General features: G+C 32.4%; 1 protein-coding gene across 1 annotated transcript; it reads left to right on the top strand.

Annotated features, from left to right (window-relative positions):
- Positions 1-10528: 10528 nt before the first annotated feature.
- On the top strand, positions 10529-12441 carry LOC112422107 (protein FAR1-RELATED SEQUENCE 5-like). The gene is made up of 3 exons (XM_024784855.1): positions 10529-10585; positions 10712-11677; positions 12298-12441. The coding sequence occupies exons 1-3, from the start codon at positions 10529-10531 to the stop codon at positions 12439-12441; spliced, it is 1167 nt and encodes a 388-aa protein (XP_024640623.1).
- Positions 12442-25293: the final 12852 nt, after the last annotated feature.

The raw sequence follows: 25293 nt of genomic DNA, 5'->3' as shown, positions 1-25293 counted from the left end.
TTCACCTCAGATAGGGAAAATTATGCTCACTTTTCAGTAGATCAATTAAAAGGATGTTGATCTCTTCTCTAGTTTAAAACATTACATAAACCCTGCTAAGTTATCATCATGTAGTCAAGGACCTCACTTCTCTATTAACACCCATAATTTTCCGTTAACTTTTGTTTTGAGAGAGAATTTTCCTTTAATATTTAATTGGAATGGCAATAGATAAACCCGCATTGTAAATCAACCATCGATAGTCAATCCACTAATGTCATCAACTAAGTCCAAACATGAGCACTGGTCTGGATCAAACATTCAACAAAAGTGCACTTCTTTTTCCACCACAATTTATCAACAAATGCACACATCAAATTATTTTGGCGATGGAAGAAATTTTTGGTTAAACGGAATAGAATCTGACCTTTATGTGTTGTGATTGAATTCGATGGTTTGATGTAGCATTGAAGATGGAAGTAAAAGTTACTGAAACTTTGTTGAGTTTATGTGTTTTAGAGTGTGGCTTTTCATTGTTTTTGAAGCAAGTTGGAATTATGTAGATCAGTAGTTTTGTTACTAGTTTCAGTGAATGTTATTCAATGGAAGGTTCTTATTAGTACCCACTCTCTCTTAATTTCATTGCAAATTGCACCAGCAGTAGTGGACAAGGGTTTTTCGCTCAATGATTAACAGATTGGAATCTGACTTTTTATGTGTTGTTGAAGTTTCATAAAAGAAATTTTAACGAAAATTTCCAAAAAAAAGAAAATAAATAAATAGTAGCAGAAAATTAAAAGGATGTGTTTGTATATTAGATAAAAACTTAAGGGGGTGTCAGTGTCATTCTAGTAGAGCTTAGGGGAAGTGAGAGTAATTTTGATTTGTTTCTACCTGGGTTTGGGCTTAAAGTGCGGGCTTTACCCATCACAGAAGCATGATAAAACAATTGTGCCCTGCATTTTTGCATGCACGAGGCACATCACAAACACCCTAGGCGCATATTAGTAGAGAAAAATGCATGCCCTAGGCGCATGGATGATGCACTGGGCGCATGAGATGTAAATTTCATGCCATAAGCATTTTTCCATGCCCTAGGTGAATGATGTCTATTTCGTGGGCCCAATTCTCCAATTTTCCGTCGTTTTAGGTCTTCGTCTTCAAATAACTTTCCTCGGAACTTTGGGAACGGAATTCCTCCAATTTGTAAGTCTTATGAGGCCTCTTGAATATTCATTCTTGGTTTTCCTAAGTCGTCAGAGTTCTTCAGATGTTCTGGATTTGCCGATTTGCATGATCTCTTTGTGAATTACTTAAAAAAAAACCACTAAAATTGCTATGTTTCGGGAAAACTAGAATTACATAATCAAATATGGAAAACATTACAATAGTCCCGAAATCATAGGCAATTTCTCTCATACTCCTCCTTTTTGTTGCTAAACTGTATTGAAAATAACTGAAAAACATGCTAAGAATAACGTAAGATGACCTGTCATCACTAGCTCCCACCTATGGGGTGTTGTGTGTTATGTGAGATAACATGAAATTGTTAGATTAATTATGAATTAGTTGCCCTTTTTGTGTATTGGAATTGATAACCTATTATTCTTGCTTTATAAATAGAAATCTCACTAATTATATGCCTTCTAGAACTGCATACCCCTTTTGGGTGTTTGGGTATGCATTTTGAACTTAGAAACATGATTTTGCAGGTATGTTGTCCTGTCATGCTTGCTGAAGCGAGCTAGAGCTTGCCAAAGCGATCAAGACAAGCTTGGCTTCTAACTAAGCTCACAATGGGGAGGTGTTAGCTCTCCAAGCGAGCCTCTCAGTTGTTGGCTTCGCCAAACGAGCAAATGCCCGCCAAGCGAGCTGTCATGTACATCAAACTTTCACTATTTTCTTTAAATGAACAGTTCATGCACAGAGACCTATTTGCACTTCCGGAAAGACTTTCTTTTAAAATAATAAATGTGAAGCAAGTAAGACATAGGTTTATTGTTGCATAATGCACGAGAGTTTTAACTTATATATGTAGATATGAAAATGCATGGGTAGGAGTCTAACCCTTAGAAACGGGAACCTAATAGAGACTCGAGTTAGATAGTCAAGAATAGCTATGTTATTGATGTAACCAAAGGCATATTAGATATATGCATAGAACAACAATATGTGAATCCAATTAGCAACATGCATCAGATATGCACATGATTAGAAGGCATATCAGATATATGTTAGAGAAATATAATAATAAATAAGTTGTGTCCCTCAGAAGGCTCCAGGTTCCGCTGGATGGGTTTATCATATATGGTAAACCATACGTAGTCAAAGGAGTTCCGGTGATTAGCCTTAGATATGCGTTTTCACCTAATAGCAATGGGATGGTGACTAGGGTTACTCCCATAGGGATCCACTCCAGAAAATGCACTCAGATTATAATTTGATTGTTCAACGCTAACCTTCTAAAATTAATATGTAAACAGAATACGAATATGCTATACTTAAGATCAGACTTATGATAGAACACATATAAAGACCCTAGTTTTCCCCTGATTGTTCGGTTATGTAGAACAAAATTGTATGAACCCAAACGGGTTGAGTTTAGACAGATGGCGATCATAGGTTTCCCCGAGATTGCCTAAAACCTAGGATAGGTGGAACTCACTAAGACATAATGTCTCACCCCCATCTATATTTATTTTACAGATCCGCAGGTTGCTCGTAGGAAAAAGAGGCATATATGCAACTGAATGAGTTATCGTTAAATGCTCGTTTCATACCAGTTTTAGATTATTTCTCATGAATTTCAAATATGTATCATATATATGTATTTGATAGTTGGCTTTCATCATATGTACGGACTTGTATTGATTTATATATTCATTCGAAAGAAATTCTGCTATAATTTTAATGTATCAAATACTAAGTTAATGTACATGCTAAATATTCTAGATAAATTTAGTATGGGGTGTCACATTTCCATTGTAACCATGAGACTCTTCTTCACTTTGTTTTTGAAGCTTTCCTTCTTGGATTTGTAATTTTGAAGAACTGGACAATTAGCTTTGATGTGGCCAGACCTCTTGTAGTGAAAGTAGTTTTTTGGTTCTTCCATATTCTCTCTGAAGCTTCAACCCCTGGAGGAAAAATCACCTTTTCTAGGAGATCGACGTCTTTGCTTCCATAGTTATTGAACTCTTCTGGTTAGGATTTCCAGTTCATCATCATTAAAAACCTCAACATCTTCATTAGCTTCCTTTGGAGCTTCATCTTCAGCCTGCAGACCTTTGACCATTTTTGCCTTTGGATTTGAGCATTATAGACTTGGATTTAGGTTTAGCCTCATCATGATTGAATTCCATGTTGCTAATGAGGGATTCCGATCCTAGCTTGTTCAGATCTGTAGCTTCCTGAATGGTAGTAAGCTTACGTCTCCACTTGGCCGGTAAACTTTTAAGAATCTTGTTAACATGATCCTTAGTTATGTAGCTCTTGTCAAGTACATGCATGCCAAATACCATAATTTTCCCCTTTAAATTATCAAATATTGAAAATTTAATTAAAAAATAATCTAAAATGATGACCAAGTTTTTATTTTTTATGTTACCCATCTATTAGGTGTGGTGAAGTGACCAACACAACACCTTGATCTACCTAAGAGACATTTATTATATATAAATGTAAGGATGTTTTCAACAACTCATTAAGTTATTAAAACTTTTAATTGTTTTAAGCATAACACACACTTTAATCACTATAAAATCATTAAATCATATTCTACTTTTTACTTGAAAAGAGATAAAAATATGTTTAATACTCTCACGTTTGCTTTTGTTATTATTTTATTGGTTACTCTATTTCTTGTTCCAAAGAATGTTGATGGTGAGTTATCTCTTCTACCTTTTCAATTTTCCTTCTTTTGTTTGTAGTTAATGCATAATTTTATTTATTTATAGTAATACTATTTTACTCAATTTTCATTACAGCATTTGTAAAATGTGAAACTACTGATGATTGTCCAAAGAGTGATTATATTCGTCAATATGAGTGTGTTAATAACTGGTGTAGATTAGCTCGATTACATGAGTTCCAACCTAAAAAGAGTACACTTACATCATGAATGGAAGAATGTGCTCTTATAATAGCAATAAATATATGAAATACTACCTTATACTATAATATTTTCTAGTTTTCATTTAGTTAATCTTGGAGAACCCAATAATTGTCTTTTTATATTTCTCTTCTTATAATTTCAACGGTCCTTGCAATTATAACTTTGTACTCAAAGATATTGGTAATGAAATGAAACAAAACACTAAATAATATAATAATTAGATTGTTTTATTCTTTCTTAATTTTGCATTTATTGATTTTGCTCCTCCATTTAAGGCATATCGAGCTTTTTGTCCAACCCCACCTATCAAAATTGTATCACTTTTAATTTTCCAAACATTTCAAATTATATTTTGATTAGGGAGTCCATCATTTAAATTCCATCTTCTAAGAAGAAATTATTATTGCTAATTATTATAAAATGCTTGTTTAGAAGATATGCAAGATGAAACTTTATTCGTACAACTTATGACACCTTTTAGGGAATGAAATTTGACTTTTGTTGTGGTACTAGATTTGACCCTCAAGTTGTTGTCTACATTGGAGATGTTGTAACAACCCAATTATTGGAATGTTAAGTGTAACATCCCAGATTTTTAATCCAAAACATTACTTAAAAATATTCATTTATAAAAAATGAGACTATATTTATTTTTTTGATTCACTATTAGAAAAAAAAACTTAAGAGAGAATATATCTATATGCAAACTATTAAAATAAACTAATAACAAAATTTCCTTTAAAATCGATTATTTCATAACAGAATAAATCCACATCTGCATTTTCAAATTCGTTGACTAAAAAAAATAACAATAATTCAATGATAGTTTAAATTACAATTACAACTCAATAAAAACTAATTTTTTTTCTTTGAAAAACTCAATTTTCCCGGTACGCATTTCTTCACACATCAAGCATCAAATTTCCACTTTGGTATCTACAACATTATATTCATTTAATGGTCAATTTCCTTATCCAAATTGGTTCATACTCAAAGCACAATAACAATGCCACAAAGTAGATAGTATCAAAATTTCTCGATAAAAAATAAATAAAAGTAAAATCAAGTCATATACTTTAAGATAAGTCCATACAAATCTCTTTTGCTATAAATGAGTTTAGTCAATTATTAAATCACAAATGTATAACAAACTCTAATGAAATTATGCATAAGTTGTATGCTCTTAATTACTACATGATCCAGATATAATATCACCGACCACTAAGAAACCATAAAAAAGGAAAAAATCACTGACCACTAAGACACCACAAAGAAGTAAAAATCACCGACCACTAAGGAACCACAAAGAAGTAAAGATCACTGGCCACTTAGGCACCACACAGAAATGCATATGTTATGCCATGAAAATGATGTCCAAATGCATATCACCGGCTACGTAGGCAACCACAACGAGAAAATTCATATACCACATGATAAAAAGATATGGCACGTGAAAAATGGGACTTGATATTTGCTCTGGAGAATAACACAGTTGATCACCGCCTTTATGCCTTCACCAACCCTTTCCACCACCATGCCTGTTCCACCTCCTTTAGCCTCAAAACCATTCACAATCCCTTAGAAATGTTTAGATGATTCTGAATCTGCAAAGATCGCACCACAATCAAAAACAAAAACTCAACCCTCTGCACAAAAAACCTTCGCGCAAGTTTTATCCAATGTTTGTGATACACCCTCTAGCCAGCTGCCTAAACCGACACTTAAGGGAGATAAGTTCTCTATTTCGACCATGTTTAGCAGTGTTTTTGGTAAACAAATACCGACTGATTTTGATTATAACAAGAAGGACGAAACCAGAGATCCTAGGACATGTTGTGCATTTTGTTGTTGCGCTTTCATAGGTTGCTTAACGAACGGAACGAGACCATGTGGCGTCTTTCGACATGTTTTAAAACATTAAGTTGAAATTGCAGAAACTTAAAGAAAAGAAAAAAGTACAAATGCAAGTGCATTAAAAATAAAAGTGGTTCGACAAATCCTTTACATACATTCTTTAAGACTCTTTTCTCTTGCGCCGGTACTTCGAGTGTTTTAGAATTATGTATATACGATTTGCGACCTGTTTTCCCTATGGGAAACTATTATTTATACATAGGAAATAAGTGGAAAGAAACTAATCCCACGATCAACACTCCTTCCATTTAGACAACCGCTTGTCTCCCATGTTCTTCCTTGAGGAAACCACTTCTCTTTTAAAATTTGAATCTTTCCGCTCCAAAGGCAATTGCTTGACTTCGACGACTTTGCTTCTTGCTCGGTCACTTGTCGAACTTCAATGCTTTGAGACTCTCTACGCTAAATCCAACATCTCGTCGAACTCCTTTGTTTGAAGAAAATACTTCGATTCCTGCAAGAGTAAAAGTCAACTATTGTTGACCACATTAATTGAGGCTGGTGCAAATAACAGCTAATAAATCCCCGATGATGAATATGATCTAGGGTTGTATACATGTAAAAATAATTTACATGCAAGAGTCATATGGCCTAAGGGTTCTTCCCCTTTAACTGTTGTTGCCTTGAAAAAGAAGTTAAAACCGATTTGGAAGGATCTATCCCCATGGGGAATAACCTCCTTAGGGAAGGGTTTTTATGAGTTTGTTTTCTCTTCTATTGAAGATGCTAGAAGAGTGAGATATGTTAGTTCATGGCTTTTAAACTCTGGCTTTTTGCAACTTTTTCCATGGACTAATGACTTTAACCGTAGCTTGAAAACTAACACCTATGTTCAGGTTTGGCTGAAAATCCATGGCTTAGCTCAAGAATATTGGAGAAAGATGATTATTTTTGTATAGAAAGCAGTGTGGGAACACCTGTTTATGTTGATTCTATTACAAGCAAGCCAACCATAGAACGAACCTTTGGTCACTTTGCTATGGTTTTGGTGGACATTGACCTAGCAAAGGATCTGAAATTTGAAGTTTTGGTTGAAAGGAAGGGTTTTTCCTTCTTTGTGAGTTTGAATATGAGATCTTACCTGAATTTTGTGGTTTTTGAAAGATGGTGAGGCATAATGCTATGATTTGTAGGAAAGCAAATAAGCCAGAAACAGACAGACAACATAAGATGCAAATAGCTGTTGAAAATGTTGATGCTGTGGACAAAGATGCAAAGAAGCAGCCCATTGATGTGCAACAACAGAAGAAGAAATGGATCACCAAGGATATGGCAGTTTTAGATTTGGAGATTGAAGAAGGAGACATAAATGTTTCCCTGCAGAAAGATGTTGATAACATCTCTCATTTGAATAATAAGGCTACTAACATTTTAGAGCACAATCAGGAGAATCAGGATATTGGAATCATGATTTCAACTCCTGGAAGCAGAGAAAGTAGGGGAATAGAAGGTGAAGTAAATGAAGGAATTGCAGATCACCCTGTGAATGACTCTGATTTGGAGGATCAAAGCTCACAAGCATATGAGTTTGTAGACTCTACACAAAGACTAGAAATGGAGAACCTTGATACCATCCAGCCTACACCATATAGAATATAGAAAGATATGCAATTTCTAAATGAATCTTGGTCCAATCTTGTAGATGCAGATGAGGAGAAGATTAGGAATCAACAAGCAACACTCAATGATTCTCTAGCAGCTGAAGCAGACATAGATCATCAAATCGATAAAGAGGTGTACAAGCTAATATAGAAAGATCATGTTTTCAACTTGTTACTAGAAAATCACTTAGGAAAAAAAACACATAACGCTTTACCTTCAAAAGTCAAGACATCTTACCTTACAAGATCTAAGGTTTCATCTAAACATTTCAAATGAAGTGTTTATTTTGGAACATTAGAGGGATAACTAACTTCCCCTCAAGACTAGCTCTTAAAAACCTCAATTAGCACATAAACCTAACTTTATCTTCATTGCTGAACCTTGGATGCTATTTGATCATTTCCCTAGAAATTGGTTTCATAGATTACATTTTAAACCTTTTGCCTTTAATCATAGAGATGACCTTATCCCTAATCTTTGGTGCTTCTACTCCAATAGCTTGAACCCTGACATAATTTCTTATGATAACCAACAAGTAACCTTCACCATTGTAGATAATAACCAAACCTTTGGTATATCGACCATCTATGCATCAACTAACCACATTCTTAAAAGACATCTTTAAACACAACTAAACCTTCCTTGGTGTTCAATAGGTGATTTTCACTCTATTATAGTTTCTCATGAGCCTAGAGGTGCCACTCCTCATGCTAGAGGCCTTATGAATGAGTTTCCTGACTGGTTTGATACAAATAATTTCATTCACTTTCCAACAAGAGATGTGCAGTTCACTTGGTCTAATGGAAGAAGGGGCCTCATGCATACTGAGAGAAGATTAGACAGGGACATTTGTAACCAATCTTGGATTGATTTGTGCAGCTCTCTTCATGTTTCAACTTTAATTAAGCATAAATCAGATCACTTCCCTCTTTTACTTGAATTTGAGAATTCTCAGCATAGATTCATGCCTCGATTTAAATTTATGCAAATGTGGATTCAACATGAGGATTGTAAAGGAATAATTCAAGAAGCATGGAATATCAATATAGTTGGTTGCCCTATGTTTGTTTTAAACCAAAGCTAAAAATTTTAAAGCAAAAATTGAAGATTTGGAACAAAAATAGTTTTTGGTAATGTTCACAACTTGGTTAAGGAAGCTGAGCAGCAATTGTCTAATATTCAATCTAACATTGATTTTCTAGGTATTTATGATTCAATGATGGAGCAACACAAAGCAGCTCAAATTGCCTTATAAATGCCCTAAATGGAGAAGAAAAATTTCGGAGGGAGAAATCTATAGTTGCTTGGCACTCAGATGGAGATAGAAACACCAAATATTTTCACAGATTAACCAAAATTAAAAACACATCCAAGGAAGGATAGATAAAAACACATCTATAGTTGCACGCACCCATCTAACCAAGTCGAGCCCTTTCGGTTACAAGGAAATATAGATAAAGAATCGAGTCACTGATAGCGCATCTGAGTCATTTTAAAAGTCTCTTTCCTCCTTCTTAAAAAAACAAAACTATCACAGATTTCAGTAAATAAAATGTTAGTTGAGCTATAAGAAAGAACTGGCTATTGTAACTTTCAGGGACATAAGACATTGTTCAAATACCACATATGCCAACGGTTGTAAGATAGCTGCTAAGCCTCCGTTCTCAAATAACTATGAACGATGTTTTTTTTATGAAATTTTGATTTTGATTAAAAAGAAAAATAGAAATGTTTGTTGTTTTAAGTTATAACAAACCAAACTAATCAATATTATTTATTTCAAAAAAAAATATAATCTAATTTTTTTAATGACACCAACAACAATCTTTATTATAAAAAAAGTTGTTTAATGATATTATAATAATGAAAAAGTAAGTATAAATATAATCATCTAGTTTATTAAATTTTGTAAATGATAAAATAAAGTATATATATATATATATATATAGGATGTATCTAATGAGAATGACTTAATTATATGAGAATGGTGAGAACATTTATCAAATGGTGAATTACACTATTAGGTGAAACCAGATCCTCAAATGGGTTGAAATCGATCAAAAGAGAGATCGTGAAGAACAAAGATTAAAAAACACAGACATCTTGAAATTGGATTTGGAATGATTTGTTTTATGGGGTTTCCGACCACAAATGTGTGGTGGATGGTAGCGACGGTGGACTTGGCGTCGGGGAAGGTTGGGTCGCCGGAAAATATCATTGATGGTGAAGAGATGAAGAAACAACAGCTTTAGAAGAAGAAGGAAGAAGAAGCGCTAACGAGAATGAAAGGACAGAAATAATTGAGTGAGATTTAGCATATGATTGGCACATGTCCACGTTTTGATCTCAGCCCTTCGTTTAAAATCTAAAGGTTGATAAGTGTTCTCACCATTCTCATATAATTAAGTCATTCTCATTAGATACATCCTATATATATATATATATATATATATATATATATATATATATATATATATATAGGGATAGGATCAAATGACACCAAGGTGTCAAATTAAATTTGACACCAAATCCTAGCCATTAATACGGTTTTAATCTAACGGCTCTCATAAACTCATTAAGTGCTCACATGCTTGATCAAGTGACCCACCTTTTATTTTTAGAAATAATTTATTCTTTCTTCTTTTAGTTAATTCCTTTCCAAAAATTATCCGATTCTATTTTATTTTTTTTTGAAGGATTCTACATGTTTATTCTTAGGGCTCTCTTGCACATGAGTTACCCCTATTTCATTACTCCAAAACCTAATTGCCGTAATTTTGCTATACTAGTATTTTATGCTTCACTTCCCAAGCTATTCACCATCACAACTTCGATCTCCTCTTTTCCTATACCAGTTGACTCTATCTTCCCCTACACCACTTCCATGCCACTTTTTTTAAGAAGAAAAGTCACATAACAATGGAAAGTCCAAAATCAAATGCCGAAGAAGATAGTCATAACATGGAGGGCATAGAGGTATTATGAATTAATTCTTCAATTACATTTGTTTTATGTCTTTTATATATTTCTTAACAAAATCATATGTATTTCATAGAATTTTAATTTTTAAGACTTTACAATGTTTTTTATTTTAATATATAGTGCAATGAAAATTCTCAAGAAAGAAGAAACCCTGAGCATGACTTAGATGTTCATGAGCATCAAAATATTGATCCTTGTATTGATATGGAATTTGACTCTCTTGATGATGTTAAAAATTTATACACATCATTTGCTAAAAAAGAAGGTTTTGGAATTCGTACACGTTCAACTAAGACAAATTTATGCATATTTGTTTGCTCTAATGCTGGCCAACATGTTGATAGTAATGACAAAGAAGAAAGCAATACAATCACAGTAAAAAGCAAAAAAAGATGTTCAACATCAAGAACTGATTATAAGGCAACACTGGTAGTCTCAAAAGCAAAAATGAGGCCCAAATGGACTATCATTACATTTAACAATACTCATAATCATGCAATAGTTAGCCCCAAGAGTATAAACTATCTTAGGTGCCATAAAAAAATGGGTGGGACAGCAAAGAATCTAGTTGAACAGTTTGATCAAGAGGGCTTGCCTACCAGAAAAGTCGCTACAATGTTTAGCAATGAAGGTTCGGCTTTCTCTAATAGAGATTGTTGGAATCATCTTAGAGATCTCCGATCTAAAAATCTGGATGTTGGAGATGCTCAAGCAGTGTTAAACTTTTGTAAGCAAAAACAAGCAGAGAACCCAAATTTCTTTTATGCGATTCAAGTTGATAATCATGATAGAATGATTAATTTTTTTTGGGTTGATGCAAGGTCGAGGTTGGCCTATAATTATTTTGGAGATGTTGTTACATTTGATACAACATATAAGAAGAACAAGTATCTTATGCCATTTGCGCCATTTACTGGATTGAATCATCATCATCAGTCCATTTTATTCGGTTGTGCTTTGTTGCAAGATGAAACAGAGAAGTCTTTTACATGGTTGTTTGAAACTTGGCTAATGGCAATGGGTGGAAAAAGTCATGTATCAATAATTACAGATCAAGATAAGGCAATGTGCGGAGCAATATCTAAGGTATTTCCTAATACTCGGCATCGTTTATGTTTGTGGCACATTAGAAAAAAGTTTGCTGAGAAGCTTTCACACATATACCATAAAAGTTCAAATATATATAGGGTTTTGCTAGAAGCCACCCATGAAGGTGTCTTTTAGCAAGTCACACCTCAAGGTGTGATTTCCACTTTTTAGTTATAACTTTGCTAAAAGACACCTTCATAAAAATTAGTTGATGTCTTTTAACAAATGCTCATAGAATAACTTGTTAAAAGACACCTTCATAAAAGATGTCTTCTAGCAAAACCCATATATATATATATATATATATATATATATATATATATATATATATATATATATATATATTGTTAGAATAATTAATTAAGTACGTAGTGGAAATATTGAAAAGTTGTGACTATTTAGTTTTAACTCCGCTAGTCATTGTATTGATTAATCTTCCTTATTAATTAGGGGTTAGCTAGGAGACTCTTACCTATATAAATGTACATTCTCACCATATAATATAATATAATAAACATATTTTCAGTTCTAATATGATATCTAGAGCTTCTTGATCCAAAACCTTCAAACAAGTACTTTCTGTTAAGCTTGATTATACGAACTACCTTCAATGGAAGCAACAAGTCGAAGGTGTTCTTCGCGGAACGAAGATGGTGAAATTTGTGATTTCACCTGAGATTCCACCGGTTTATCTCATAAATGCAGCACGTGGAGCAGGAACGGAGAATCCTGTTTACACTGAATGGGAAGAACACGATTAATTGCTCTACACCTGGATTCTTTCAACGATTTCGCCTTTGCTACTTTCGCGATTCGTTCTCCTTCGCCACTCGTGGCAGGTTTTGTAACACCCCGTTTTCCCAACTTGAAAATTTCACATATAAATCAGAGTATTTCAACATAAACGGAATGTCACACTTCTTTTCATAAAATCAAAAACAGAATAAAATAATTATTTATCCTTCAAATTCAACAACATATCATTTATTACATCGCATCGGAAATTATTTTAACGTTTAAAACAACCTTGGCACCAAGGCCTCAATCATAAAATCTCTTAAAATTTATTCCAACTACAAGTTCATAAAACTTCATAAAATAATACGCAAGGAACAAAAAGCAACAACAAAATCCCCATCCTGTTACGTATCAGAGCGACCCTAAGACGACGACACGTGAGAGAGTCAACTCACTTCAACAACTATTCTTAATTACCTGCAAGTTACCCAATTGTGAGGGCAATATTTCCAAGCAGAAGGGGTGAGACTTCACATTCAATAATAATAAGCATATAATTCATCAAATGCATTTAACAACTTAAACTTCATCAATTAATAACATTAACTATTCTTATAATACTTCATTAATAACTCAACCAACTTCTAATCATCATTAACTTCATATTCATCGCATTATATACAACATCATATAACACATAATAATCAGATCATAAACATCATCATATAACGACATAATTTTCACATCATAAACATCATCTTATAACAACATAAACGATACATCATAAACATCATCTTATAACAACATAGACAACACATCATAAACACCAACATAATCATCACATCATAAACATCATCTTATAACATCATATACTTCACATCATAAACATAATCATATAACAACATAAACAACAACGATTAAAAAATATTAATACTTCACATAGTTCTTCATTAACAACTCATTGACAAATGACAACTTAACGACAACGACAATGCAACTTCTACAACTTAAACTCAACATATGCAACTTCAACTTCTAATCATGCATGTGGTACCAATCCAGGACATCAAGCCATCAACTTATTTGAGCATAAATACACTCCCAGGGCATCAAGCCCTCAACTTATTTGAGCAAAAGCTCACAGGGCATCAAGCCCCCAACGTGTTTGAGCAAAGGCTCCAGGGCATCAAGCCCCCAACATGAATGAGTATGCATGGACTCTGTAACGCCCACTTTTAATTAATTGATTATTTAATTGAGTCTAAACGAGTTATATTATATTTATATAATATATGTGTGATTTATGATGATTTAGATTATTTACGATGATTTAGATGATTTACGATGATTTTAGATGATTTATGTGATGTTGCGATTTTTATAAGGAGATGAGACTTATTTTGTTGTTTAATAAAATAAGATTTGAAAATAAAATAAAATATTTAGTTAGGGGCTGTTTTGAGATTTTAGAGAGTTTTGGGGGAGAAAGAGAGATAAAATAAGATAATTGGAGGAGATATAAAAAGGAAAGACCTGGGTTTTAGAAAAGTTTGTACGTACGATTGTTTTTGGAGAAAAGGGAGAAAAAGCCATAGAAGGGAGAAGACTAGAAGAGAGCCGCGATTTTCGTCAAACAAGGTAAGGGTGAGACTAACAATTCAGTTTTATTAATTTATGTAACTCTAATAATCAAATTAACAAGTTAGGATTGAATTAAGAAGTTTATGAAATTAGGGTTAATAGGTGAAATTGATGATCCAATGATGATAAGTTGTTAGATTGATGCATAAACCGTCCATTGACCCTAGATAATGATTAGGATGAATTATGGAATTGAAATTAGGCTTTAAACCATGAGAGTAGATGGATTTTCGTAAAAACTGCACTTCTGCCCGAGCCTATATTCATCGCTCGCCCTCACGAACGATGATCCTCGCCTCGCGAGTGATGAAGTTCATCGCTCGCCACGCGAGCCATTTTCCCTCGCCTCGCGAGTTGCACGTCGCAGCTCGCCACAGCGAACAACTGAACTCGCCATAGCGAGCATGACCAGAGAGCATGTAGAATTCTGTACTTTTGACTTTTGAGTTGAACCTTAGATGTTTTTGAGTGCCTGAAGATGCCTATTAAAGATTAAATGATAACTTATAATGAGATTGAACCTGGTTTAGCTTATAACAACATTAGTTGGGAATCTGGCCTGTACTCGCCATGGCGAGCAGATGCTCTCGCCTCGCGAGCACTTTTAGAACTGAGTGCAAGTGAGGATATTGCGATCTGTGTCGCATAATTTGTTTAGAGATGGACCCTTGGGGTAGTAATGAGACCTATAGAAGAAGTTAACTGCAATCTGTGAAGCTGTTATGAATTGTTAATGTTGAATATGACGTGAGATGATGTTTAATTGCATTACTTGAAATGTTAATGAATGAATGATTGAGATGATGCTTGCTTTTATTTGATATCGTTATATGATGTCATAATGTTGTTGTAATCTGCCTATGCTGCTATTGTTATTTAACCAAGTTGCATGAGTCGATATAAGATGAACAAGATGATGTTGAACCTCCAAATTATTGGATACATAAGAGATGATGATTATGATGTTTTAAGAGATCGAGTCCATGCATTAGCATACATATGTTGGGGGCTCATGCCCTGGAGCTTTGTACTCAACACGATGGAGCATTAGCTCAAATTAGCGATGGGGGCTTATGCACTGGAAGTATATTAATACTTAAATAACGATGGGGGCTCATGCCCTGAATTGGTACCACATGCATATAAGAGGTCTAAGTTGCATTGTCGCATAGTCGAGTCAAATGATGAAAGATGTTAAGATGTTATGAGATTTATGATGCTTTAATTAAGTGATTACATGATATATTATTATCTATGATGCTATGATGTTTAAGATGCTTATGTTGAAGATTTATGTTGTTAATTACGATTGTTAAGTTATATTGATTAATATTATTGTTTTGTGAAATCTCATCCCTTTTGCTTGGAAATGTTGCTCTTCGTATGAGTAACTTGCAGGTGATCGAGCTTAGAGTGATGTGTTGCTGTCGTGAGTGACGTGTTCCTCACTGAGTCGATTAGGTTGCTCTGATACGTAACGGGATGGGGTTTATGATTGCATGCTTCATTTCCTTTACGTATTTGACTATGATATTTATGATTTAAGTTGTTTTAACTGAATTTATTGAGATATTATGATGGGGCCTGCATGCCAAACTTATTTATGATTGATGAACTTACTCCGCTGCGATGTTCGAAGTATTTTTGTTGAAAGTTAAATTGTTACATTTATGATTATGTGCAATGTGATATCCCGTTTGTGATGTTTACTCTGATATTTGTTAAGAAATTTTTATGTTGGAAAAACGGGGTGTTACAGACTCAACAACTTACATCTTAGAAAACACCACAACTTATATGACTCCAATATCTTGGATTAACATCTTACAACTTTACAACTTAGACCAACTCTTGCAACTTAATGACAATAATGATTTCAACAACAGCATAGACAACAACATAAACATCTTACAACATAGCAGCATCAACAATAACATCTTGAATGATATAACAACATTATTTTCTATAACATACCTTTTCACATAATATATGTATTTCACATTAACCAACAACATTAATCATTAATAACATCATAGTTATCAACAGGTACATTCATATAAGAATTCAACTTCATATAACATCATATTCATCAACATATACATTCATATAATAATTCATCAATAATGAACAATATCATATAACCTCATATTCATTAATCATAAACAATATCATATAATATCATATTCATCAACATATACATTCATATAGATATTAAATCATCCAACAACGATATTCACGTCAAACCAAGTTAGATCCATCAAAACATAGGTTAAATACTCTTCAAACACTTTAATTGAACTCATAGTACACAAGCTTTGAATTTTGGAGACAATCCATAAGTTTTGGGTTGACCTAGAAATAGTTATGCGGAATTTTCATAAAATTTCACTAAGACCTCCTTGGAGTATTTTCATCATAACTCAGAAACCAAAAATTTTCAAGTCAAACCAAAGCCATGGGAAAGCTAACACAATTATCTACAACTTTCATGTGTATACAAAAGGCCAATTCAAAACAGAAACATGTGAAAAAGATGCAAGAACATGAAACAGAACATGCTGTCAGATGGCAACTCGGGAAAAACCCATTTTTCACCCCAAAATCCCAAATTTAACTTCCCTATGCCCAAATTTGATCCCAAAGTTTGTGTAAACATTTATATACATCAAAAGAGACTCAAAACCATATAAAACTTGACCCAAAACATTATTTTAGAAAATCATCAAAAAAACAACATCATACTTCACCAATTTTGAGCAAAAATGCAAGTATACATATATACATAACTTGAGCATATAAATTCATCATCAACAACTTAATTAACATCAAATTCACATACCCAAACATTGCATCAAAACATAAGCACAAATTTCACCAATTAAATCCACAATAATCACTTTATACAAATAGGCACTTATGGGTAGAAGAAGAAAAAGAGATTATACAAAAGATTATGAATGAAATCTAACCCTAATTTCTATAACATCAAAACTACTAACAACTACAAGGTTAAACCATTTTTCAGAATTATACAACCCATTATTAGAGAAAGCTAGTCCCACCCTTACCTTAAATTAGATGATCGGACTCTACAAGATTGCTCTTCTTCTCACAAGATTCTTCTCTTCTCTAACTTCTCTCTTCTCTTGGTTTTCTCCCTTTTTCTCCAAAAACAGGTTTCACGTAATCCTTATTTTCTAATTTTAACTCTCCCCTTTTATATAAATCCTTAACTCTACACCAAATAACATATATATTTCTACACCAAATAACAAATATATTTTTACACCAGATAACATATATATTTCTACACCAAATAACATATATATTTCTACACCAAATAACATAATATTTCGACACCAAATAACATAATATTTCTACACCAAATAACGTAATATTTCCACACCAAATAACAAATATATTTCTACACCACATAACATATATATTATACTAATAAATACCAACATATAACATAAAAAAATATCACTCATCAAAATAAATCGACTAAATTATAAAAAGACATCTAAACTCAATAAAATAAATAATAAAATAGGGCGTTACAGGTTTGGGATGAGATTCATAGTTACTGCTTCACGCAGATGAAGACGCGTTCGCGTCAACTTCGATCTGAACTTAGATCCATTACGAAAGGTTCACGCACTGTCGCTGAATTCATTGCTCGAATTTGCACAATTTCAGAGTCTCTTGCTTCAATTGGAGATCCAATCTCTCATAGGGACCTAATTGAAGTTGTTCTTGAAGCACTTCCTGAAGAGTTTGACCCTATTGTTGCTAGTGTGAATGCCAAATTTGAGGTTGTTTCTTTAGATTTGAATCTCAGCTTCTCACAAAAGAATCTAGAAATGAGAAGTTCAAGAAAGTTGCAATCACTGAACCTGTTTCAGTTAATCTCACTGAAAATGCAAATTCAGAATCGAAATCTCACGGTCCTAATTCTCAAAACCACAATTATACTGATGGCACTGGAAACAATCAGTTTCCTAACTCTAACCCTACTTTGGGAAGAAGAAATGGTCAGTTCAGAGGACATGGTGGCCGTTTTGGTGGTAGATTTAGAGGACGTGGTGGCCGTTTTGGTGGAAAATCCAATGTTCAATGTCAAATATGTTCAAAAACTGGTCATGATGCAAGCTATTGTCACTACTGTTTCTCTGCCCCACAGTATGATTACTACAGTCCCTATGGCTCACCAGGAGGCTATGGTGCACCTCCAAATGTATGGATGCAGAACATGTCACGTCCTCAGCATTCTGGACAGTTTCTTAGGCCTCCTACACATGCTGGGAATCAGAGAGGTCAAGCTCCCCATGCCTTCTTAACTAGCTCAGATCAACACAATTCATTCAGCAATGCATGGTACCCTGACTCAGGTGCTACTCATCATGTCACCCATTATGCATCCAACCTCATGGATTCCACGTCTCTTTCATATTCTGATCAGGTCCATATTGGAAATGGACAAGGTTTCGCTATTACCTCTGTTGGTTCCTTACAATTTACTTCTCCTTTACATCCTCAAACTACTTTAAAACTGAATAATCTCCTTCTTGTTCCCTCTATAACCAAAAATCTTGTTAGTGTGAGTCAATTTGCTAAAGATAACAATGTTTACTTTGAGTTTCATCATAATCACTGTTTTCTCAAATCTCTGGATTCTTCTAAGGTGCTTTTAAGAGGTATTCTAGGACATGATGATCTCTATCAGTTTGAGCACACCAATTCATTCAAGACCATTGCTTCTGTCTCTCAAAATTCTAGTGTCAACACTGTTTGCAATAAATTTCCAGCACAAACTAGTAACTCTGCCTCTTTTCATTTAGGTCCCTCAACTGGTTTCAATTTCAATAACTTTCAATAATTTTCAATGTAATAATGTTGAATATTTACCTTGTAGTTCAACATCTAGTTCTACTGAGTCTTTTCCTTCCATGTATGGTAACTGACATAGCAGACTTGGACATTCTCATCATGAGGTGCTCCAAAGTATTATCAAACTTTGTAATATACAATTACCAAATAAAAGCTTGTCAGATTTTTGTAATGCTTGTTGTCTTGGTAAGGTTCATAGACTACCATCTTTTGCATCTCAAATAACGGTAATGGTCTCGGTCACGTGTTAAGATTGTCGTGATTTCATTTGTTACGTTACATATTGTTGTCGTTAGAATAAAATTGTCTCTTTTTATAAGACTTCTTTGGTATTTTTAATTACATCAATTTTTTTTTACCAACATAAAATTATTTAATTATTTTGCATCTTTTTCTTATGAACCATTCTGTATATAATTTTTTATTTTGATTAAAAATATAAATATAAATATAAATATTTTTTACTTTTAAATTATAACAAATGAAATCACTCCCTAAAAAAATAAATCAAATCAACTATGTTTATCTATTTTTATCTGAAAAAAATCAATTAAAGCAAACGAAAAAGATAAAAGAAACAAAACAAAAAAAAAAAAAATTGAGAAAAGGCTGTTCCCCAAATGATTTATCAAACATCAAATAAAAAATTGAAAAAAGCTGTTGCTCGCCAAATCACTAATCATACAAGGCATTTCTATCATTAAATTTCAACAAGGGGGCATATCCATCAATTTTTTTTAAAAAAATTCTATAATATTCATTTCGTGTTTGTTACATTTTTTTAATATACAAATATATTCTTTATTACATTTTTTTAATATTTAAATATATCCTTTATCTATTTGTTACATGTGTTATTTGTATTAAATGTTGAGAGTATTTTTGAAAAAGAAAAAATCAACCCAAAAGAGTTGAAAGGGGTTGTTATAGAGATACAAAATATAAAATCACATGCAAAGTAATTAGACCTTTACTTTCTAACTATTTAAAATCTCTAACTTTGAAAAAATACTTTATAAAATATCTTCTTTTTAAATATTCTCCCAATTTATCCTTCAAACAATAAAATTTACACTATAAAACTTAAATTACATTGTAAAATAACATTATTTTAAAAACTATTCCCTAAAAAAACATTATTTTAAAAATTATTATGTTATTATTAAAACATACTCTTTATGTCTTCGTAAACTTAGCTCAACTGGTATTAATAATCTATACCTATTAATAAAGGCAATACTTTTTGGTTTGGTGTAGCCTATTTTACATTCCTATTATGCCCCCACTTATTGCAAATATTTCCAACAAAATTATACATGTGGAATTGGTTGTGTAGGTTGCCAAATTTGAAAAACAAAATGTAACTGTTCTTTTCTTTCTTATTAAGAAACAACCGCATGCATTGGAGATAATATCCATGGGGGAGTGGATATTTTATGGTTGGGGATTAACAAGTCATTCTTCCATTTTTAAAACTGCCTTCTAAAGCACTCAACATCTCATTCCCACATAACCCAATTAAAAGATGGTTATAATAAAAACGTGGAAAGGTAAAGGAAGAAAGAAGAAGACATGATGGAAATGGTTGAGAAAAGGGCCATTTGAAACTACTATTGGCCTTTGGTAACTATCTATATTAGTCTAATTTTCCACCAATTTAACTGTTACTTTTAATTCAAAGAAAATGTCATTGTTGTCTCATGTCTCCTTCAATAATGTTACTATTATCTCATTTGTTTATTTGCTCTATTTATCAATAATAGAAAGAAGAAGAAACAAATGAAAAGGAAAAGGGATATAGATGAGCGCCCTGCAACAAAGAGGAGGGGTCAGGAAAATTTAGAGAAAGAAAAATAGAGTAGATAGGTTGTGACGGAAACAATGCATTGAGTAAATGGTGGGTATACGGTGACCATCTACCAAGTAGGTCACGATGGCAATCAAAACAGAGTTACGAGTTTGGCAATTGGTTTTTTCTAAATTACCTTTAAAGAATGGTGGGTAATTTACCCACCAACCAATGAAAATGAGCAATTTATTTGTGGGGTCAAGATAGTTCATGAATATGTGCTTATGTGGCTAATGTGTATTGGTTGGAGTAAATTACCCGTCATTCTTTCATGGGTAGCCTAGTTGTCACCTTGGCAATTTCCTTCATGAAGGAGACAACACATTTCTTCTTTGTCTTTGTGTAGCATTTTTATGAACGTAACTGAGTGACTGATATTTTAATCACTACCATGAATCCTTATTTTAGTACTAAGTTAAAAATGTTCTTTCTATCATACTTTCTATGATTCTATGTAATTAAAATCTAAATTCCCTTTATAGTGGAGGACCTTATTTTTTTTTTATTTCACTACACATCAAAATTTAAATTCATTTCTTTAATTTTACTTCCAATTTGTAATTTTGAAAATAATGTAGTTAGAACATTTCATTTTCTAACTGCATTGTGTTTTTATACAGTTTGAACTTCAACCAATCTTTCATAAACTCCTTACAATATCAAAAATATTTTACAACCAATCTTTTAAGAGATTATCAGGTTAATTTCACGTTAATGATGCGATTATTGTACATATTATTTTCATTCAATTTCACATTTTACATATTTCACATTGTTTCGACGATCAAGAAGAAACAAATCCAACACTAACAATTGTTGTTGAACTATCCCTATTGCATGCTTTCATCTTCCTCTTTTTTATTTGATTTTAGATTCAATATGCATTGATTAGCTCTTAGGTGATTATATTGGTCAATTGTTTGTTTATATCACGTACTTAATTTATTTTATCATGTTCAACAGTTTTCCTTCTTCAATTTTTGTCATTGGTTCTGGCTATTATTAAATTTTCATGTGAGTTGCTGGTTTTGATTTTTAAACCTCATTCATTTTTTTCTTATACTTTTTGGCATATTCATATTCCATCGTTTTTTTTTTCAAAAACTTGAAATAATATCTTCTTTTTAACAAATCTTTGTATTTGTAGATGAAGTTTCGTGTTTATAGAATGTGGATGCAAAAAGCAACATCTTAATAGTGAATTTTTGTTGGACAATATTCATTATCCTACAACACTAACAGCCTCATTATACTACAATTTTCATGTTTGTATACTATATAATTTTTTGAAGTTAACACTTGCTCCATATTTTTTTAATTATATTTCGATGAATTTTATTTTGTTTTGGATCTACAAAATACATTTAGAATGAATGCACCAGAGGACCGTTGATATACTTCTTATTAAATGATACAATGTTTGCTTCTTAGTAGTTTTCAATTTGTTTCAATTTGTTTCAAATACTTTTTTTATTACTTTTTTTAATCTTATTTGAAGCTTATTTGTTTAAAGTATATGACGAACCCATTTGATGACCTCGGTTTGTTGTGTCGGTTCATACAAAAGATAAATTAAAGAAGTGAGAGTAGGGACATCGAGGCTACCGACCAATGATGGTGCAGAGGTCAGTGAGGGAGAAGGGATAGAAATGTGAAAAGAGGAAGGGTGGGTGGTTTCTTGGCCATCAGCAATTTGTCATTTAATGACGAAATCGAGCAGCTGCTGCAAATATAGTTAATCCGATTAGTACATTTGGAGGGTGTGGTGAAACAACAAATAACAATTTATATTATTTCACTTCATCGCAGAGTGTACAAATCCTAATTTCTTTTTATATTGGTTGTTCTCTTTTCTTTTAAAAAAGGCCGAATTTGACATGTTTTTGTTAAGTATTTGTTTAATTTCTCTTTTTTATTCCGATATAAAAACGGTAACGACCTATGATTACTGGAAAATTTGTGATCATATCAGATGAACATAGAACAAATTTTTTAAAGAAATCTATGTTTTGTGAGTGGTGACACTTCATTAAATTAGTTAGGGGAACAACTTCTATTTCTAATTACTATCATGCAGACAATCCCGCAACAAATAAGACGGGGGCAAAAGAAGAGGAAATACAGGCACTATGAGAAAGATAAAAATAAAGAGAATGATTAAAATGATTTGATGTAAATAATGGAATCAAGCTGTTAGTTGATATGAATATTCCTTCACTTCATGGTTCTTAAAAAATATGAGTGATGTTATTTATTGAGTCTCATTCAACTTTTTTTTATAACAAAAACATTATAGAAAGAGAGTAAAAACACAATAAAAGTATGAGAGAGAGCAATTGTGTGTGTGTGTGTGAGAGAGAGAGAGATCCTAAAATCTATTTTAAAATGATTGTACAATTATCATTTCTAAAAAACAAACCGTTTACCTCATAACCTCTTCAAATATTTCAAGCTGAATCTACAATGTATTTCTTGAACAAACTTGAATATAAGCAAATATTTTTTTGTAAGATAACTCTCTCCTTGAACCTTATCACAGAGTAATTGAAAGGTCCAACAAATGTTGGTATTTGCAAATCCTCAATAATAAGGATTTATGGGAGCATCAACCAAGGAAGAGCTTTGACAAAAGGGTACTATGTAATTTTACTGCTATTAACTTGCTTCTTAAGGGAGAGCTTTGACAAAAGAGTGTACCTCTATATAGATTCAAATTTGAATAGAGTAGTTGCAAAATAAGCACACAATTTTCTGTTTTTCATTTCTATTCCATTGTTAAAAAATAAATAAAATTAAAAGCCAACCTTTCTTAGTATCAAACCAAGATATCTCTATTTATCAGATTTTTATTTTTTATTATAAGTATTATATATTACTCTTTTTTTTTAGAGAAGTATTATATATTACTCTTTCTACATGGTGTTAAATAATTATATTTGTGTATGACACATGGTGTATATTAATTTATATAAAGAAACTCAAATAAATACATACATACTTTAGCGCAATAGAAAAAGTGGACAGACGGGCACGGGTGTCCGTCTGAACGCTAATGAATAATAAAGATAACATATATGAGATTTGAACCTCAAACATCATCTAAAAAAAACATACTCTTCGTGCATTATTCCTTACAAATAAAAATTACCAACGAATTTGGCGTGACTTACTCTTAGAGGACCAATGAATTTGAGGGATAGTTCTGATATGGCAAATGCATCACCACTAGCAGCCAAGATATCATCACAATTGATACCAATACTTTTCAAAAATTCATGACGACCTGATGAAAATATTTATATAAAACGATGTTTTCATTTAGATTTGTATACAGTTCAAAACTAACATCTCTAAATCTATACACATTAATTACTAGAGATATACATACAAAACCAAGATTTTTAAAACATCATGAAGAAATAGCTCATGAGTTGTCACCTTGTTGGCAATAACAAGCATAAGAATTGTGGACCACACCGTATTGATCCAATTCATAATCGACTGGTGCTAGTCACACAAAAAAAAAAACAAGTTACACCCAAATTTGTTTAAAATTTTATAATAATACTAAAATTGCCCTCTTCATGTAAATTTCTAAAAACCCATCTTTTATGATCATTCTGAACCCTTACCCCCTTTCATCCACAAATCACCATAGATGTGCAATCAAGATCTGAATCAACATCTTTGTTATGATCTGTACTATATTCATAAAGGTTAGTGAATTTCATGAATTTCATTTTCGATGAGTTTCTATTATTTGTTTAATGTTTGTTATGGTATGAGATATGCTTGTCAATTTGATTTTAAGTGAGAGGTTAGTGTAAATTAAGTTTACGTCTATGTATATAAAAGGGGTTAGTGTAGTTTACGTATGTAGGGTAATGTAAATTCAAGTTTACGTATTTCAATTTAGGTTAGTGTAAATTAAGTTTACTTACGTTCAATCTAGGTTAATGTAAATTAAGTTTACTTATGTTCAATTTAGGTTAATGTAAATTTAGTTTACGTGTGTATATAGTATGTATATAAGATGTTAGTGTAAATTCAGTTTACTTATGTTCAATCTAAGTTAATGTAAATTAAGTTTACTTATGTTCAATTTAGGTTATTTAGTTTACGTATGTATATAGTATGTATATAAGAGGTTAGTGTAAATTCAGTTTACTTACGTTCAATCTAGGTTAATGCAAATTAAGTTTACTTATGTTCAATTTATGGGTATATTAGCCATTCTAAAATGTAACTGGTTTTTTTTAGAATGTGACTAGCACGGGTCTTCATAATCTCGTACATGCAATTCCACATGCCAAAAAATGCACTATTTTGGATAAAGCATCATAATTAAAGTTGAATATATTCTTTTTTCTTTCAAAAATAAAAAATTAAGGTTGAATATAATATTCAACTAAAATATTTTTATAGGGGTGTCCCACAAAAAACCCTATAATAGCCTATGCATTTTATAGGAATTAAATATGGGATTTAATTGAAT

The sequence above is a fragment of the Medicago truncatula genome, chromosome 5 (assembly GCF_003473485.1).
Source record: "Medicago truncatula cultivar Jemalong A17 chromosome 5, MtrunA17r5.0-ANR, whole genome shotgun sequence".
Lineage (NCBI taxonomy): Eukaryota > Viridiplantae > Streptophyta > Magnoliopsida > Fabales > Fabaceae > Medicago > Medicago truncatula.
Note: the sequence above shows the minus strand (reverse complement) of the source record. Positions and strands in the feature narration are given on the sequence as shown.

Bases quoted from the DNA above. Each gene is read 5' to 3' on its own strand.
- LOC112422107 (XM_024784855.1), top strand. From the start codon at position 10,529: ATGGAAAGTCCAAAATCAAATGCCGAAGAAGATAGTCATAACATGGAG. The intron at 10,586-10,711 runs GTATTATGAATT...TTTAATATATAG, and splicing joins ATAACATGGAGGGCATAGAG to TGCAATGAAAATTCTCAAGA. The intron at 11,678-12,297 runs GTATTTCCTAAT...CTTCAATGGAAG, and splicing joins TGTGCGGAGCAATATCTAAG to CAACAAGTCGAAGGTGTTCT.